A 20,379-nucleotide genomic window follows, 5' to 3' on the forward strand; every position below is an offset into this window, starting at 1 on the left:
CTGCTTTGTTATCCTGTAATGCATCGACCTTTTAATGAGGAAATTACTATTTTGTCATGATTTTGGGCCACAGAGCCATCCCTGGGCTGAGACAGCTAGTTGGTCTGATAGCTAAGACCTGGCCCAGAGATATTTTGTGTCATGAATGCTCAATGCTCCCCTTATTCTTATAAATAGGGGGAATCAACACTTAAAAAAGGTTCATAAATCTATAAGAAAAAGCTACAAGTATTCTCAAAACTGTATAACTTGATAATATAGATATTTCAGAATATGACATAAATGGTGGTGATTCCCCCTTCGAGTATTATAGTATGTTGTCCTCTTATTAAATTCCATTATGTTCATGTTTTTCTCTGAATTCATGCTATAATAGCTGCTAGAATATCTCATACCTCCTTACAGATTCATTTGTATTGAATTGTTGATGCATTTTCCTGTATGAAGGGCTAAAATTGGATCTTTAAAACTACACTACATGAAACATAGCACCCAACCCCTCTTCAATAGAAGTTATATCTACTGTAACTCAAATAAGTGTGGAATTTCTTATTTGCTTCAAGCTCTATGTGATAATTATAGAATTATTGATGCTTTGGGCTCTACATGATGAGTTATCCTTTCTCCTTATCCTCTCTCATTTATTGTTGGGCGCGGGATCTCCCAAGGAAAGTTTTGGGGCTTAGAGCCCAGATTTTGGTCAAAAATGACAACTCCGATGTAAAGACTCCGCATTTTGTGGGCACGGAGCGCGTAACTTGTAAAAGAGTCATAGGGTTGTTTGCCCTCAATTTTGTAATATAATGTCAGCTGTAGAGATCTTCCCATGGTCCGTGGACCATGGGATTGTATAAATAGAGTGAGGCTCTAAGTAGTTAAGAAATCAAAGGAATCTTATGATGGAATAGAAGCATAGAGGAATAACCGAAGTGTGAAGTCTAGTTTTGGGTCGTAGAGTAGGATAAGGCTCTGCAACTGAGTGCGTGGACCCCTGCAACTGAGTGCGCAGGGTGAGTCGAGTTTGTAACAATTGGAGCATTAATACAGAGAAGTTTCATATCCATTATGTGTACTTATTTCTTGTTTTATGCTTGTGTTACATTGAATATATATTGCACTTTTAATGCTTATATGATGCGTGAATATGTATGAATGTGTTGATTAAGTGAATGCAATAAAGAATATATGTTTACGCAAGTTAACTAAGGTCTTTAAGAAGATAATTAAGATATGCTGTATAATTTGGGGAAATAGTGTAAATCGTTTCCATAGCAACGTGAAAGCATCTCAACCCCTAGTTAGGGCTACGCGAAAGGCGATTATAGTAGATCGCAAAGGTATTGAGGGTTGTAGCAGTGCGGGAAGGTGGGCACAGTTGGACTAAATCGATGCCTCAGACATCTCAACGGTTCGAAAACTTGGTTCCAGCATCCCCCCATATTGCTTCGAGTGAGACTTCAGTCCGTGCTCCGCGAGCTAATGCTGATAGGGCCAGTAGTGTAGGGATTTATTTGGCTAAATAACTTCAAACCTGGGTCAGGTGCCATCAAACCAACAAAGGGTTTTGTTTCTGGGACTAGAATCTGAATAGAGATGTCTGATGTCGTACCATTGGAATCCAACTAAGAAGGAAATTGAAGGCTGGTTGGACAGAAGAATTCACGAGTTCGAGACGCAGGAGAACAGGAATCCGTGATTGTCAAAATAAGAGCGGTTAGACTGCTACCTATACATGGAGATCCAAAAAATATTCTTCGCGTCTTTCCCTACTAAGCTGTACAAGTGGATCGCAAAGCTAGCAGATAGCCAAGGAAGGTGGAAACTCGACGGTCCTATTGTGTGGACCCCAGATTTAGTGTGAAGGTTAGAAGCATCGAAGGATAAGATCACACGCTGTTATAAACATTTTTGTGCCTTACAGCTATAAGCATGAAATGTCCATAATTCAAGGGATCCAAATTCCCTAATGATGTTGTTACAACTCCTAAATGAACAAGGTCAACCATTGACAGCTTCTCCCAGAAGTTCTCCACCAAAAACCACTCAGAAACAGTCAATTCAGGATCAATTCAGAGGCTCCACTAGTTGTCTGCACTGAAATGCAGAGATTACACTGGCTAGGTGCACTGCAACGCAAGTACAAGCACTACCAAGGTGCACTGAGCGGGAAATGACAAATGGAAAGTTCATTCAATGAGGTGGAAAGACCCTGGAAGCTTCCAGAATCTTCTCCAATGACACTTGCCTCAATGAATTCGACTAGTGATGAGTAAGAGGTTCTCAACCTCCAAGTGGAAGCAAGAACTGACAGAGAGAAGCCACAAGTCAAAACATGAGCTAACTCATCCTCTCTGCTCACATCTATATATGGATCTCTCACCCAGAGGTTCAGGAGGCTGGAATTTTGTACTTTGCAGAGAATTGCTGTTGGTTTGAGATTGACATTAGCACATTGGGTGATTTATGCTTTGTTGGAGGAGAGGAAGGGATTCCATCGCTGGGAGGTAGATGCTGGATCGGAACTCACTTGGTTGTATCTCCTCTCAGACTTTATTATCTTATCAATAAACTATTTGAGTTTCTCCTACATGTTGTATACCAATGATGTTTTGTTATGCTTACATGTTTAGCTTAATCTGATCTTGAGCTTTTTATGAATGTATATATGTATCTTTGTGTAGTTTCTCTCTCTTGTGATCTTGCAAGAATTCGATGAAGCTGGGCCGGTGAAGGAACAAGAAGCTGGGAGCTACCGAAGAGAGGAGTGATTTGGATCGACAAACTAGCGGAAGATACAGGTTAGTTAGATCCTTCTTCCTTACTTGCATTTCATAAAGAAGAATACTCGAATAAGTTTACCTGTTTGTTGCTAAGGCACTATCACCTCTTAGAGTGGGATAGGGGCATTCCGTATTGGATACTTTTCCCAACAACAAATTGGCGACTCCGCTGGGGAGAGTGTCTTGTTGGTTTATTGGTGTTTCTGATCTTGTTCTTCTCATAAACTCATAAGTGCTGAATCGAAATGCACTTGCCATTTTCAAGTGCAAAGTAGAGATCTTCCACTCTAGCCCACTCACTGGGCCTGTTTTTATGATCTGAACAAACTGATACACAAGTGCTCTAACAGCCCTTTGTGATAGATCTTAGTCCTCATATAAATAATCCTCCTAATTGTACCTAATTGATAGCTTTGATTTGGCCAAAAACTGTTGATTTAACTGCAAACCGTAACCCAGAACCCAGAAATAACTCTCGTTTTTGCTTCAGCGCAGACTCTATGAAGAGGTTCTGCATTTCAACGCGGGTCCCGTGAAGGCTACCTGCGCTGAATGTCAAAACCTCTGTGTTGGGAGTGCACTGAACAGTCTTTGCCATGTGCAGTTGTGGTTCTCTGTTTCTTTTAGCTCAGTTTCATCTCTGTTTTTTGCAGCCTGTTATCAGTCAGTGTACCTATCTGAAACCCTTTTTCTTTGCCTCAATTCCACCTCAGTTGTATAAAGAAACTGTATTTGTTCTTTGTGTATTTGTTACACCATCTGCAGTTTCCCATTACAAAAGTAAACTAGCCATACTGTCGCCCCTAGATCTAGACCTGTCGTACGTGTCGTTTTGATCTTAGGATTGAGTTTGTTTGCTGTTCACAGTTGATTGAGCTTTTACTTTTGTCTTTTGGTTTGAATTTATGCATTTCTAGTGTCGAAACAAGAAAATCATAAGGTGTCGTAATCGTCTTTTGATTTTGAAAAAGGAACTTGTTTATGTTTTCACTTGAAATCGAATTCAAATTTGTACAACAACTTTCTTTTTAGGCATCAATATTAAGGAAGCGAAAACAAATACATGCATTTGTGCATTTGCATGCTTTGATTTAGGGAAAAGTGCATTACAGTGTGCTCTATGCTCTTTGAGAAAAGTTGTATCTTCCTTTCCCCTTGTAGCTAGGATTTTCATTGTTGAAAAGATATAAAGCTTGCTTATCATCTTTAGACTGCATTTAGGAATTGTATCATACATCTCGTGGTGATCCAAAAATGCAAACTTCTAAGAAATATCAACCTAAAATAAATTGAATGAACTTAACAACGCTTTGTAACATAATGCACAACATAGAGGTCTAGGCTAGAGACGTGTTCCGGCGTCGTAAAACCTGGTGACTGTCGATCTCGCTGATGGTTGGGTGATTCCTCCTAAGGGACGATAGTGCTAGTACGGATTGTGCTCCCACGTACCATCGAGTATATATTGGGAGACCCCTATAGGCACAAAACCTTTATCCTTAGGAAGCCGTGTCGACCGCCCTACTGATCGCAATGCACTGAACAGAGCATTCAGGAAGATTGATCGCCCGTACCTTAAAAAGTATTCTGCGCTTTTACGAAAATTTTGGCACACCCTCTACCTAGAACTCCAGAGCAGTTCCTTTTGGCCTTTTTCAGACTCTATAACGGAAAAAGTCCATCCGAGCATTTGTCACTTTGGGCTCGTTAAAACATCGAAGGAGACTAGAGTCATCTTTAGCTTTTTCTCGACTCTTTAAAATTGAAAAAGCAAGTTGTGTCTAAAGCGTCGTTAAAATTTATTTTAAACAGAACAATCACCCCTTTTTTCCTGCGTTGATCTTTAGGTTGAGAAAATGGAACCCACCAACCAAGGAATTCCCCTTGGTGGAAATCCTAGTCCCTTCTCCTCTTGGGGAGATGTTGGTGCGCCCCATATGGCCACATTGTCGCTTCCAGGACTGACAATTGGCTTGCCGGTCTGGCTTTTCTCAACCAATGTCGTTCAGAACACCACTATTCCTAAATAGTCGAATCAACAGTTAGACCAGTCCAGAGTTGCCCACCAGCCTTCTACTTCCTATAATTCTTCCTCTCCTCCTTCCTCTTCGCTTGACGGAACCGGTAAAACAAAAAACCAAGTTCCTAAGGAGAAGAAGGAAAAGAAGAAGAAAGAGAAGAAGAAGAAGGAGCCAAAAGCGTCTGGGGGCAAACAAGTGTCATCTGACAAAAATCCACACACAGCACTGACTAGGCCTAAATTGCCATATGTCATATGCAAGGGAGACCACTTCCACAGAGATTGTCCCTGCATCCCTCGGATAATAAGGGACTGGTCTCCCCGTTTGCACAATCCGGTGGCATCAACCTTTGATAGCCATGTTGAATGCATACCGTCAACTAGCGAGAGTGAAGTCCTTGGACAAAAAGGGAGAGCTAGATCTCCCTGTAAACTGTGCGAAGGCAACCACGCCATCCACCGTTCTCCCTTCTTAGACGAAGCAAAAAGAGTTTTGGATGATCGTCCGGTTTCACCGCTGCGACTTCCTCCTGGATATAAAAACTTTTGCCGAGTCCCTCGTTAGTTGAAAATCCAGCTGGCCTGTTCAAGTGGTCAGCTGAAGCACCGGTCATTGAAGATGAACTAGCTGAATCCATACCCGACGAAAGTCAAAAGGTCGAGGCAGCAGTTGACCCGGTCTTGCCTTCAGAGGATTTATCTTCGAATGATCCAGTCACTGAAGAGGGTAAAGATGACACCATCCAAATTCTCTTCATCAACACAGACTCCGACGAGCACGGGGGCATTCCCCCCATTCCTTTATCGCAGGAAGGAAGTTCGTCAGAGCAATACCCGGCCGTTTACTCGGTCCCACCACCAAGCAACCTAGTTGTCTCCTTCGACTGGAACCAACTAGGTAGACCCCGTTTGCCAGCAAGCATACCATTCAGAATTATCGTCCAAATATACAGAATGGTCATGGTTGGCACCATCATTGATGAGGGGGCATCTGCGAGTATCCTTTCCTCCACTGCTTGTGTTATCACAAAATCAAGCACTGAAGGGCTGCTGATCAGTAGACTCTGTGTAACTGTTTCAGACCAATCTTTTGACTAAGGCTTAGCCCCCTTAGCCTCAGAGGGCTCTCTCAAAAGGTTATTGATTTTGAATGTTGATAAGATGGCTAACTCTTGCAAGGTGAATTTAACAAGCATGATGGCTGGACAGACATTACAAATACTTCCATTGGGCTCATGGAGTTAATCATCATTTCAGCAAACTATAAAACTACTCATTCATAGAAGTCAGGGCATGTAATGTTTAAACACTCAAAATACCTCTCATAGAAACCTCAACTTACAAATACACACAGGAAATCAGAGCAGCAAAGTGAATTCTGAGTGATTGTGTATCTATAAAGTTGTAAAACATAAAGGATAAAGCAAAACCACATATATCTTGAGCATTTGAAACATTGTGTGAATCCTGAGAATAAAAGCAGCCATTTGTATTACTGAAAATAAGTTTTTACACAAGCCAAAATAAACTCTGTTTTCTCCAAATATCCAACCCCCATTACATAGATAATCCAGCTATATATAGAAACATAATTCTAACTACTTGGAGGCTCCTCCTCCAGCATGAGGGGAGCTCGATGACTGACACTAATGACCCCTATCTGCTATTGAACTGACTCATTAAATACAATAAGTGCTAAACATGGAGTTTAAACAATCCTAATTTAATTATAACTCTAACTTTATCCTTCTCGTAGAATGATTCCTCCATGCAGCTTTGACACCTGGTTTCATTTTCGTTTGGCTGAGGTGGCTGAGATAGGCAGTTAATGTTCCATGCTGGCCTAGGATGCTGAATGATTCAATGGTTCAGTGATGCTAGGAGAAATACCCTGTTTTTTCGGTTCCAGTCTTCCACCATCTATTCGAATATGTAGCAGCATGTCTTTAGCTCTTTAATAGCCCAAGAATATAGAGCATCACCATGTTCCTGATGTGCTGGAGGCTTCTTTGATGTACAGGTGTGCCAACCAAAACTCCCTGTATGCAGCTCCTTCCAAACCCTAATGACCGATAATAAAATGACTTTATAATCAAAAACTTTAAACTTAGGTCAAAACATTTCACCTTTGTTAAAGGTACATCTATCATAATTTGAATGGCCTGGGAGCTTCCTTTGATCTCTTACATGTCACTTGGGTGTTCCCTTTGAAAATTTCTGATTATCCCATCGAACTGTTTGCATGTATTAAAAACAGCACCTACAGTAGTTTCGCAGTTTCGTAGCGCGCTACGAAACTGTGAAACTGTTAAACAGTTTATCTTTTCCTTGAGATTTTCACTGCTCTGCTACTTGATTGAAAAAACTCCTTTTTCTCTTCAATTTTCATTATCCCAAGCACCTCCAGCAGTATACAAAAACAAGGCCATGAGAATACTAGAGACCGTTGCAAACATTAGCATTGAAGCAACAACTTTGGCACCAAGTAAAGGCTGATCTGTATACTGACCCAGAATCTTAAATGAGACACCAATTAAAACAGGAGATACAACTGCATAACATGCCCATGCACCGAATAGGAAAATAAGCATCGATCCCAATAGACCTCCAGGAAATACCTCTGGAATAGCTATATCAACCTGCGTAAATGGTTGATGAGCATAAGCTGATACTTCATATAGGCACTGAATAAAAGAAAAGAAACTAATGCAGCAGATCCAATTGAGGTTTTCTTATTGTGTCTGCCCATTCCCTGTCAATATATGTGCTTTGAGCGGGGCTAATGAACCATTGAATCATTCAGCATCCTAGGCCAGCATGGAACATTAACTGCCCATCTCAGCCACCTCAGCCAAACGAAAATGAAACCAGGTGTCAAAGCTGCAAGGAGGAATCATTCTACGAGAAGGATAAAGTTAGAGTTATAATTAAATTAGGATTCTTTAAACTCCATGTTTAGCACTTATTGTATTTAATGAGTCAGTTCAATAGCAGATAGGGGTCATTAGTGTCAGTCATCGAGCTCCCCTCATGCTGGAGGAGGATGTGCTGGTTTACAAAATCGAGCACTGAAGGCTGCTAATCAGTCAGACTCTGTGTAACTATTTCAAACCGGACTTTTGACTAAGGCTTAGCCTCCTTAGCCTGAGAGGGCTCTCTCAAAGGGTTATTGATTTTAAATATTGATGAGATGGCTAACTCTTGCAAAGTAAATTTAACATATAAATTGGCTGGACAGACCTTACAAAGATTTCCATTGGGCTCATGGAGTTAATCATCATTTCAGCAAACTATAAAACCACTCATTCATAGAAGTCAGGGCATGTAATGTTTAAACACTCAAGACACCTCTCAAATAAACCTCAACTTACAAATACACACAGGAAATCAGAGCAGCAGAGTGAATTCTGATTGATTGTGTATCTATAAAGCTGTAAAACATAAAGGATAAAACAAAACCACATATATCTTGAGCATCTGAAACAATGTATGAATCCTGAGAAGAAAAAGCAGTCATTTGTATTACTGAAAACAAGTTCTTACATAAGCCAAAATAAACTATGTTTCTCCAAAAACATCCAACCTCCATTACATCAAAGTTTTCTCTATATATAGAAACATATCCTTAACTACCTTGAGCCTCCTCCTCCATCATGAGGGGAGCTCGATGACTGCTACTAATTACCCCTATCTGCTATTTAACTGACTCATTAAATACATTAAATGCTAAACTGGAATTACAAAGAGTCCTAATTAAACTATATCTCTAATTCTGTCTTCCTCGTAGGATGATTCTTCTTTGCTCTTTGACACCTGTCTCCTTTCAGTTTGGCCGAGATAGCCGAGAGAAGGATGCAATGAACAAGCTAGCTTTGGATACTGAATGCACTGATGGTTCATTAATCATAAGGATAAAACCCCTGTTTTTCCGGTCCTTGTCTTCCACCATTCTTCAAAAATTAAGCAGCATGTTCCCAGCTCTTTAATACCCCAGAAATGACAAGCATCACCATATTCCCAAATGTGTCGGAAGCTTTGTTGATTGGACAGGTGTATAAGCCAAAATTCTTCGTATGCATCTCCTTCCAAAACCCTAACAATCGGTAATAAAGTACCTTAATCATAGCTTTAACTTAAGACAAAAAATTTCACCTTTACAAAAAGGTACACTTGTCATTATCTGAAGGGCTAGGCTAGCCTCATGTGGTTTCCTTTATGTTCCTTGGACGTTTCCTTTCAGTTTAATCTTGCTCCCACCATCAAACTATTTGTCTTCATCATAAAACAATACCTACAGCAGTTTCGTAGCGCGCTACGAAACTGCTGTGTAATTTCAAGAACACAGTCTTTCTTTCTGACCAATTTCAATGCCTGCAAGACTCTTAAGATCCTTTAAACCAAGAAGAACAGTCTATAAAACCACAGTAGACAGCAGGGAGACCCTCCTTGTCTTGTAAATTGCAAAGAATAATCTGAAGCCGTTCAAGTGCAGGACAGAAACCCAAATGTTCGACTGGACCAAGGTTCGAATCTATTTTCTTTGCCAACTTGGTAAGGCCAATATCACTGAAACTAAAATGGTAAAATTCTTCAATGGACCCAACTAAGCGAAGGATCTGCAAATTCTGACAGGCGGAAATGACACTAAGGGACTCATCAATACCGTGATGCAGTTCCAGCTCTTGTAGCAAACTCTGTCTTGCAAACTCTGTCTTGCTCCAAACATTGAGGAGAATAAGTTCAAATCAACCCACAAATACACATACATAATGATGGCTTGGAACAGAAAATCACGCTTCTTACATCTGTAAACATGACAACTTACAACGAGATAAACCAAATGAAAAACCTTGATTTGTTTGACTGGACTTATTTGAATGGAATGTGCATGTAATCTACGATGCTCATAAGATCCTACTTCCCTGTTAATGCCCAGGGTTGTCTTCCCACTCTTGCAAATAAGATTTTACTGAAGGATCATAATTTGTGGCTAGGCGAAGGTAGTGCTCTGCTCTCGAATGAAATTTTGATGCTGGACCCTTCAGAATGTGCCACAGTAAAGCCCTACAGCCTGTTGTTTTCTCCTCTGAAGGCTCCATGACAATTTCTCCCATTATTTTTCGTATACCTTTTATGAGCTGCTTAACAGATGCATTTCGGAGCACAAATGACATAGTCTCAGCCAAAAACTCTTGCACATATTCTCGATGGTAGTACCGCAGCTGCTTTGCTATCCTTATTACATATGCAATGTCCTTTACAAGAAGCTTCTGCATGTACTTCAAGATATAAGAGAAAGCTGTGAAAACCTGTTCAAGAATTTCAGGATTTCGATCTCCACCAGATTCTAGAAGGTTTCCCATGGCTTCCATTAGTTTATGGAGAAAAGGCATGAACTCCTTACGCAAATCCCTTGACAGAACTGCAATCAAACTGAGGATAGGCTCAAAGGAAAGCTTAGCCTACATGTGCAACCGGCAAAGAAATTTTGATACAATTATTTCCTTGTGTAGCAAAACTCGTGGTAAAGTTTGCACCACTGGCATCAATTCTTCATATAGAAAAATAAATTCTGCCGCACTATTCAGTTCCCGCCATTGTAGAAGGTTTTCATGGAAAAATGATGTTCCTTGAGTTGGCTCAAATAGTGTTAACGCTGTAACCAAATGCCAGAACCAAGCAAGTTTTCAAGTGCCCTAGAACTTGATATGCGACTGGAGTGTGAATAATTAAAATGGCCATAATTAACACTAGACCATTTGCGCAAGTAACCAGATCTTTAAACCGGCCAAAAACATGGATTCTGAGAGCCAAAATAACACTCTGTATATCACTGATGAGGGATCTTATTTGAGTGATCAAATTCATGCAATCAGAATTGCCAGATGCCTTCCCAGGAAATCGATATTTGATACTCGGTATTCCAGTATAACGTATGTTAAACACAAGAAAGAGCTCATTAATGGCTTTTTGAGTTCTCAATGATCCCTTATGGGAACTTCCAAGCATTGCAAAGACAAAAGATGAAAATGCATCCCAATCCTTCATTATGTGCCTCATTACAACAGCAGTATCTATCAAACCTTCTCTGCCCATATTAATAGCTTTGGGAATAGAAACTGAAGCATTCTCAAAACCAGGAACAGGATTGCTAATATCCAATATGTATCCCGCTGCAGCAGCTTTTCAGGAGACTTTGCCCACGAATATGGACATTGTACTGCACTTTCGACATCCTTCACCATATCAAGGCCTCTCAAGCTGCTGCTACTTGCTTGTGGAGTAAAGTCTGGAGAAATAGATTTAATACCTGTAATATTTTCATAGAAGAAACGGATAGAATCCAGTTTTCTTGATCCATGATAACGCACCCTTGATGTCTGGTTTTGTAGGAAAAGTGCTGGGAAACTGTGAACTCCGAAGAGAGTACTGAAAGACAATTCACAGCTGTGAATATTTGTCTTGAGTCCAACATAATGATATATTTGCTGACGGGGCATTAATTCGCCAGTATCCACCAGGGTTCCGACATTTGAGTTTCGCTTCATAAAGGCCATCGCATATAGGAGTTCAAAGCATTTCTCACTTGAACTTATCCTCTAACAACAACCGCATATATGCACAATATGCGAGCTCTTTTAATCTCTCATCCCCCAGGCATGATTCGATCAAAGTGATTGTAGATGGAAAATCATTTGGAAATGTGATAATAAGCTTTTCTGCTAAGCTCAATGCAGCTACCTTGAGCTATGGTGTTTCTGAATGGAACAGACACTCTAAAATATCCTTGTAGTCCTTTGTCAAGTGGGAACTTGTTGGCATGTATTGACCAAGGTTTTTTTGTAGCTGCTACTCTTAAGTCTATTGGAAGATTTTCTGCTTGCACAAGCTCTCTCAGAAAAGGAACATGACACCCTGGGACAGAATGTCCATCTAGAAACATCTGAGCATAACGTCCAACTGCATCTTCTTCCATTGCTCTTAGTTCATCTTGCTTTGAGTAACACGGCCAGGGCCTTGGGTGCCCACTTAATGATTTGTTTCTTGACATCTGTCTCTGTTGATCCACACAGATTGACAATTGGTGCTGGCCTCGGCTTTAGTAGTCTTCAAGGGAAAAATATAGACAAGGATCAAGTGAAAGCTGCTATAAAAGCACAGCAGGATCAGCAAATGGAAAATGCACTTTTAGCTGAGGGCCGCTTCTACTCTAATTTGGAGTCAACAGAGACAGATGTCAAGAAACAATAGACTTGGATATCAGCAGTATCATTCTTTGGGAACCAATAATATTTTGCAAAATGGATATTATGAAGCTGAACTTTTGAAGGAGGAGGAAGCTCAAATTAGTTAAGGGTGTATCTCTATATATAGATCAAACTTTGATGTAATGAGGGTTGGATGTTTTGGAGAAGACTGTTTTGGGTTTATGTATAAACAGATTTCAGGAATGCAAATGACTGTTTTTTCTTCTCAGGATTCACAATGGATCTTCTTGTTCAAATGTGTGATGGTATATTTTCTTTAATGTTTGTTTACAGTTTTGTTAATGCATAATCACTCAGAACTCATGGATCATGCTCTGACTTCCTGTATGCCTTGGCAAACTGTGGTTTCAAAGTTATGTTTGAACATTTAGATGTTAAGTGCCCTGATTTCTATGAAAAGATAATGTTGTTGTTTACTAAGATATGAGTGACTCCATAAGCCCAATGGGAATCAATTCAATGTTGTCCAGCCAGCATACTTGTTCATGTGTCTTATAAGAGTTAGCCATCTTGTCATTAGTCAACATTCATAACCTTTGAGAGAGCCCTCTCAGACTAAGGAGGCTAAGCCTTAGTCAAAAGCCTGGTTTGAAGTAGTTACACAGAGTCTTACTGATTGGCAGCCTTCAGTGCTTGATTTTGTGATAACATTTTGGTGCGTCTGCCTGAACTTCAGTTTCATTGCCTTAAAAAGGAGCACCAGATTTGTCTTGTCTTTTAATATCTGAATCAGAAGTGACACAGCTACCGTTGCCAAAAACCTGTGCAAGTAGATTGAAAAGGTCCTTATCATGCTGGTTTAGCTATTGAAGATAACTTTGTTTACCTACAACGTATTTACTCTTTATGCACTTGAAATTGGTAAAAAAATTTACTGGTGATGCACATTTCCTTGTCTCCTTTTCAAAATTTCCACTTGCAGTTCAAACTAGTGATTGAGATTGGGTTATTTAGCTTCAGCTGCCACAAAACTGTTGTTCTGGCTGAAAAATATGTCTTGGGACAGAGCTCATAACTTCCCACAGAAAATTTTTTTAGAAACACCGAAGGAGGTTTTTGTGAACCAATCCATGCTTAACAAAAACCTCTCTTGGTTTTTTGAAACACCTTCCCTACCGCCCAAAATCTGTCTTTGAAAAGCAGGTGTAAAACAGAAGATGAAAAACTGCACCTACAGCAGTTTCGCAACGCAACTTTAGTCACCCATTTCTCCCAGCTCATAATCAATTTGAAGAAAATGAAAGAGGTTTTTTTAGTTCAGTATGCTAGGAATAAAAACCTCTTTAAATTTTCGAAAATATTCTTTCAGCTGCGCTAAATACCTCCTGGAAGTTGACTAGTTTTCAGTGATTTATTTTTACCAAAATGTTATCACTAAACAAATTTCAAAGGAAAAGGGTAAGGTAAGAAAGATTTGGTTTTGGTTATTCTCATGCTCCTTTCATGCATAAGAATCACTTGGAAAACTCAAGGTCAGCATACCTAAAAGTTCTTTGAAGGCTCAAGCAAGGCAAGTAAGGTAATCCTAAATTTTGATATGAATTACCTTTGTGAAGTTTTCCTTGAAAATTGGTGCCTCTGCATAGTTTCAAGGCAGATGAGAAGGACATTTCAAGATAAAAAGCTCAATACATTCAAATTTGGCATGTAAGCTGTGTTTTTGAAATTACACAGCAGTTTCGTAGCGCGCTACGAAACTGCTGTAGGTGATGTTTTTTACAGCCATATTTCTCTTTTTTAAGTAGTCAACTTCCAGGAGATATTTAGAGCAGCTGAAAGAATATTTTCGAAAATTGAAAGAGGTTTTTATTCCTAACATACTGAACTAGAAAAACCTCTTTCATTTTCTTCAAATTGATTATGAGCTGGGAGAAACGAGTGACTAAAAGCTGCGCTATGAAACTGCTGAAGGTGCAGTTTTTAATTTCCTGTTTTACACATCTTCTTCAAAGATAGATTCTGGGCGGTAGGGAAGGTTTTTAAAAAAACCAAGAGCGGTTTTCGTTAAGCACAGATTGCTTCACAAAAACCTCCTTCAGTTTTTCCAAATACGTTTACTGTGAGAAATTATGAGCTCTGTCCCAAGCCATATTTTTCAGCCAGAACAGCAGTTTCGTAGGAGCTGTAGCTAAATAATCCAATCTCAGTCACTAGTTTTGAACTGCAAGTGGAAATGTTGAAAAGGGAATATCTTCAAGGGATCCTTCAAAATTATCAATCTTCAGCAAAGTTAATACAGGTGGAGGAAACATGTATTCGAATGCAACTTTAAACTTTTGTCATAAAGTGAACACATTTACTACAGTCCAAAATATGTCAGGCAGCTTGGAAGAACTTTTGTCTTCACGCATGGACAAAGGTTGAAAGCACACAAAGACGTGGCATTCTGATATTTTTGTATAATAAAAGGATAAATACATGTTACATTTTATTAAAAAAGCTTGCCGTAGCTACTATGGGAATGCTTAGTACTGCAGCATATATTTTGACAATGGATATGTTTGGGCCAATAGCTGATAATGCAGGTGGAATTGTGGGAATGAGTCAACAGCCTGAACGAGTAAGAGAAATTACAGATCTTCTTGATGTAGTCGGGAACACCACAAAAGCTACCACCAGAGGCTTTGCAATTGGATCTGCTGCATTAGTTTCTTTTCTTTTATTCAGTGCCTATATGAAGTATCAGCTTATGCTCATCAACCATTTACGCAGGTTGATATAGTTATTCCAGAGGTATTTCCTGGAGGTCTATTGGGATTGATGTTTATTTTCCTATTCAGTGCATGGGCATGTTATGCAGTTGTATCTCCTGTTTTAATTGGTGTCTCATTTAAGATTCTGGGTCAGTATACAGATCAGCCTTTACTTGGTGCCAAAGTTGTTGCTTCAATGCTAATGTTTGCAACGATCTCTGGTATTCTGATGGCCTTGTTTTTGTATACTGCTGGAGGTGCTTGGGATAATCAAAATTGTAGAGCAAAAGGAGTTTTTGCAATCAAGTAGCAGAGCAGTGAAAATCTCAAGGAAAAGATAAACTGTTTAACAGTTTCGCAGTTTCGTAGCGCTCTACGAAACTGCGAAACTACTGTAGGTGCTGTTTTTAATACAGGCAAACAATTCGATGGGATAATCAGAAATTTTCAAAGGGAACTCCCAAGTGACATGTAAGAGATCAATGGAATCTCCCAGGCCATTCAAATTATGACAGATGTACCTTTAACAAAGGTGAAGTGTTTTGACCTAAGTTTAAAGTTTTTGATTATAAAGTCATTTTATTATCGGTCATTAGGGTTTGGAAGGAGCTGCATACGGGGAGTTTTGGTTGGCACACCTGTCCATCAAAGAAGCCTCCAGCACATCAGGAACATGGTGATGCTCTATATTCTTGGGCTATTGAAGAGCTAAAGACATGCTGCTACATATTCGAATAGATGGTGGAAGACTGGAACCGAAAAAACAGGGTATTTCTCCTAGCATCACTGAACCATTGAATCATTCAGCATCCTAGGCCAGCATGGAACATTAACTGCCCATCTCAGCCACCTCAGCCAAACGAAAATGAAACCAGGTGTCAAAGCTGCAAGGAGGAATCATTCTACGAGAAGGATAAAGTTAGAGTTATAATTAAATTAGGATTCTTTAAACTCCATGTTTAGCACTTATTGTATTTAATGAGTCAGTTCAATAGCAGATAGAGGTCATTAGTGTCAGTCATTGAGCTCCCCTCATGCTGGAGGAGGAGCCTCCAAGTAGTTAGAATTATGTTTCTATATATAGCTGGATTATCTATGTAATGGGGGTTGGATGTTTTTGGAGAAACAAAGTTTATATTGGCTTATGTAAGAACTTGTTTTCAGTAATACAAATGACTGCTTTTTCTTCTCAGGATTCATACATTGTTTCAGATGCTCAAGATATATCTGGTTTTGTTTTATCCTTTATGTTTTACAGCTTTATAGATACACAATCACTCAGAATTCACTCTGCTGCTCTGATTTCCTGTGTGTATTTGTAAGTTGAGGTTTATTTGAGAGGTGTCTTGAGTGTTTAAACATTACATGCCCTGACTTCTATGAATGAGTGGTTTTATAGTTTGCTGAAATGATGATTAACTCCATGAGCCCAATGGAAATCTTTGTAAGGTCTGTCCAGCCAATTTATATGTTAAATTTACTTTGCAAGAGTTAGCCATCTCATCAATATTTAAAATCAATAACCCTTTGAGAGAGCCCTCTCAGGCTAAGGAGGCTAAGCCTTAGTCAAAAGTCTGGTTTGAAATAGTTACACAGAGTCTGACTGATTAGCAGCCTTCAGTGCTCGATTTTGTGATAACATTTTGGTGCGTCTACAGGGAGCCTGAAGATTATTCATTCCCGAAATTATGAAGCTGAACTTCTGAAGGTAGCAGGAGCTCAGAAGGTTTTTTAGGCTACAAAACTACCTTGGCGACTCCATTGTTGAAGAATTCAAAATTCATAGGTTCATGGTGATTCCACTGGAGTTATGAAGGACCCAGATGCTACCATTCTTATTTCAAGGTATGCATGCATAGATTTTTCAGGAATTCATGGTTTCCCAAATCATTTTCCCAAGGATGCATATTTTCTAAGGAATGGTCCAAAATTCAATGGAGAAGATTTGAGTTTAACTTTGAAGCATATATCAGATTTTTGTGAATTTTCACAGCTTCTTAGAGTTAAACATGAGGATGTTTGCATTATGTTATTCTATGATTCACTTCAAGGGAAATGTAAACAATGGATTGAAAGTTTTCCTATCAAATCCGTTAAGTCATTTCAAGACTTATGGCCTATGTTTTTGGAGGAATAGATAGATAGGTCAGAGGTGGTGGCAAACTCTCCTTCAGTTCAAGGTTTCAAACAATGGAATAATGATCATAGTAATGGAGAAACAAATGAAAATTTTCCTTTGTCCTTGTCCTCATATCTAAAATCCTTTGACTGCAAGGCAGAGTATAAGATGAGATTTTTGGATGAAGTTGCTGAGGACATTGAGAAAGAAATTGAAGATGTAGAAGGTCAAATTTAGGCATATAGTTTTCATAATCATGGTCATTATTTTCAGAAGTTTTCTATGGCAGAACGCAAGGAGACAATGCTGGTTCCTTTCTCTTTCACGATTGAGGAACTGAACACTGTTGTTGAAGATCAGTTTGCACAACCAGAAAGTTACAAGAAAAATCAAGTTGATCATGTATTCTGGGATCCTATAGCTGATTACATGGAAGAGTTTTACTCTCCAGTGTTTCAGTTTTCCTATAAAGATCAGAGACAATTTTAGTGGCAACGGTCATCACACTATCATATTGGCTCTGAACTCCGATGCAGTCAAAGAAATCAAATATCAGATAAGACAAATGATTGGCTACATTGGAAATTTCACATTGATTGAGCTGAAAGAAGTTTGAAATTGATAGGGTAGGTAGGTAGGAAATTGCAAATAAGCTCAAGGATGACTGAGCATTTTTTTTTAGTAGATGTAGTTTTCTTTCTCCTACAGTGATCATCAAGCTTAAGCCCAAGGTGAAGGCCCCAGAAGCTTGAAAGGGATGCTTGTCAAGCAAATTTCTGTTTGTCATAAATAGATAAGGCACTGGACCTGCGAGTTCTTAGTGTACCACAGGAGCACACTATCCCAAGTGGAGCCACTGTTATCACTAAACAAATTTCAAAGGAAAAGGGTAAGGTAAGAAAGATTTGGTTTTGGTTATTATCATGCTCCTTTCATGCATAAGAATCACTTGGCAAACTCAAGGTCAGCATACCTAAAAGTTCTTTGAAGGCTCAAGCAAGGCAAGTAAGGTAATCCTAAATTTTGATATGAATTACCTTTGTGAAGTTTTCCTTGAAAATTGGTGCCTCTGCATAGTTTCAAGGCAGATGAGAAGGACATTTCAAGATAAAAAGCTCAAGACAATCAAATTTGGCATGTAAGCTGTGTTTTTGAAATTACACAGTAGTTTCGTAGCGCGCTACGAAAATGCTGTAGGTGATGTTTTTTACAGCCATATTTCTCTGTTTTAAGTAGTCAACGTCCAGGAGATATTTAGAGCAGCTGAAAGAATATTTTCGAAAATTGAAAGAGGTTTTTATTCCTAACATACTGAACTAGAAAAACCTCTTTCAGTTTCTTCAAATTGATTATGAGCTGGGAGAAACGAGTGACTAAAAGTTGCGCTACGAAACTGCTGTAGGTGCAGTTTTTAATTTCCTGTTTTACACATCTTCTTCAAAGATAGATTCTGGGCGGTAGGGAAGGTGTTTCAAAAAACCAAGAGAGGTTTTTGTTAAGCACGGATTGGTTCACAAAAACCTCCTTCATGTTTTCCAAATACGTTTTCTGTGAGAAATTATGAGCTCTGTCCCAAGCCATATTTTTCAGCCAGAACAGCAGTTTCGTAGCAGCTGTAGCTAAATAATCCAATCTCAGTCACTAGTTTTGAACTGCAAGTGGAAATGTTGAAAAGGGAATATCTTCAAGGGATCCTTCAAAATTATCGATCTTTAGCAAAGTTAATACAGGTGGAGGAAACATGTATTCGAATGCAACTTTAAACTTTTTTCATAAAGTGAACACATTTACTACAGTCCAAAATATGTCAGGCGGCTTGGAAGAACTTTTGTTTTCACACATGGACAAAGGTTGACAGCACACAAAGACGTGGCATTCTGATATTTTTGTATAATAAAAGGATAAATACATGTTACATTTTATTAAAAAAGCTTGCCGTAGCTACTATGGGAATGCTTAGTACTGCAGCATATATTTTGACAATGGATATGTTTGGGCCAATAGCTGATAATGCAGGTGGAATTGTGGGAATGAGTCAACAGCCTGAACGAGTAAGAGAAATTACAGATCTTCCTGATGCAGTCGGGAACACCACAAAAGCTACCACCAGAGGCTTTGCAATTGGATCTGCTGCATTAGTTTCTTTTCTTTTATTCAGTGCCTATATGAAGTATCAGCTTATGCTCATCAACCATTTACGCAGGTTGATATAGCTATTCCAGAGGTATTTCCTGGAGGTCTATTGGGATCGATGCTTATTTTCCTATTAAGTGCATGGGCATGTTATGCAGTTGTATCTCCTGTTTTAATTGGTGTCTCATTTAAGATTCTGGGTCAGTATACAGATCAGCCTTTACTTGGTGCCAAAGTTGTTGCTTCAATGCTAATGTTTGCAACGGTCTCTAGTATTCTCATGGCCTTGTTTTTGTATACTGCTGGAGGTGCTTAAGATAATGAAAATTGAAGAGCAAAAGGAGTTTTTGCAATCAAGTAGCAGAGCAGTGAAAATCTCAAGGAAAAGATAAACTGTTTAAACAGTTTCGCAGTTTCGTAGCGCGCTACGAAACTGCGAAACTACTGTAGGTGTTGTTTTTAATACATGCAAACAGTTTGATGGGATAATCAGAAATTTTCAAAGGGAACACCCAAGTGACATGTAAGAGATCAAAGGAAGCTCCCAGGCCATTCAAATTATGACAGATGTACCTTTAACAAAGGTGAAATGTTTTGACCTAAGTTTAAAGTTTTTGATTATAAAGTCATTTTATTATCGGTCATTAGGGTTTGGAAGGAGCTGCATACGGGGAGTTTTGGTTGGCACACCTGTCCATCAAAGAAGCCTCCAGCACATCAGGAACATGGTGATGCTCTATATTCTTGGGCTATTAAAGAGCTAAAGACATGCTGCTACATATTCGAATAGATGGTGGAAGACTGGAACCGAAAAAACAGGGTATTTCTCCTAGCATCACTGAACCATTGAATCATTCAGCATCCTAGGCCAGCATGGAACATTAACTGCCCATCTCAGCCACCTCAGCCAAACGAAATTGAAACCAGGTGTCAAAGCTGCAAGGAGGAATCATTCTACGAGAAGGATAAAGTTAGAGTTATAATTAAATTAGGATTCTTTAAACTCCATGTTTAGCACTTATTGTATTTAATGAGTCAGTTCAATAGCAGATAGAGGTCATTAGTGTCAGTCATTGAGCTCCCCTCATGCTGGAGGAGGAGCCTCCAAGTAGTTAGAATTATGTTTCTATATATAGCTGGATTATCTATGTAATGGGGGTTGGATGTTTTTGGAGAAACAGAGTTTATTTTGGCTTATGTAAGAACTTATTTTCAGTAATACAAATGACTGCTTTTTCTTCTCAGGATTCATACATTGTTTCAGATGCTCAAGATATATGTGGTTTTGTTTTATCCTTTATGTTTTACAGCTTTATAGATACACAATCACTCAGAATTCACTCTGCTGCTCTGATTTCCTGTGTGT

General features: G+C 39.1%; 1 protein-coding gene and 2 pseudogenes across 1 annotated transcript; 2 read left to right on the forward strand and 1 right to left on the reverse strand.

The window, feature by feature from the left end:
- Positions 1–10,877: 10,877 nt before the first annotated feature.
- Positions 10,878–11,357, reverse strand: LOC149172353 (5'-adenylylsulfate reductase-like 3). The gene has a single exon (XM_089426290.1). The coding sequence runs from the start codon at positions 11,355–11,357 to the stop codon at positions 10,878–10,880; it is 480 nt and encodes a 159-aa protein (XP_089282416.1).
- Positions 11,358–14,523: 3,166 nt separating this feature from the next.
- LOC149172354 (pyrophosphate-energized membrane proton pump 2 pseudogene) lies at positions 14,524–15,071 on the forward strand (annotated as a pseudogene).
- A 3,755-nt stretch (positions 15,072–18,826) lies between these two features.
- LOC149172355 (pyrophosphate-energized membrane proton pump 2 pseudogene) lies at positions 18,827–19,344 on the forward strand (annotated as a pseudogene).
- The last annotated feature ends 1,035 nt before the right edge of the window (positions 19,345–20,379 follow it).

The sequence above is a fragment of the Pinus tabuliformis genome, chromosome 4_2 (genome assembly GCF_031772625.1).
Source record: "Pinus tabuliformis cultivar Carrire ecotype Pingquan chromosome 4_2, CPIR1, whole genome shotgun sequence".
NCBI classification, from domain to species: Eukaryota; Viridiplantae; Streptophyta; class Pinopsida; order Pinales; family Pinaceae; genus Pinus; species Pinus tabuliformis.

What these genes read in the sequence shown, in the direction of transcription:
- LOC149172353 (XM_089426290.1), bottom strand. Translation starts at nt 11,357, where the DNA reads ATGGCCTTTATGAAGCGAAACTCAAATGTCGGAACCCTGGTGGATACT.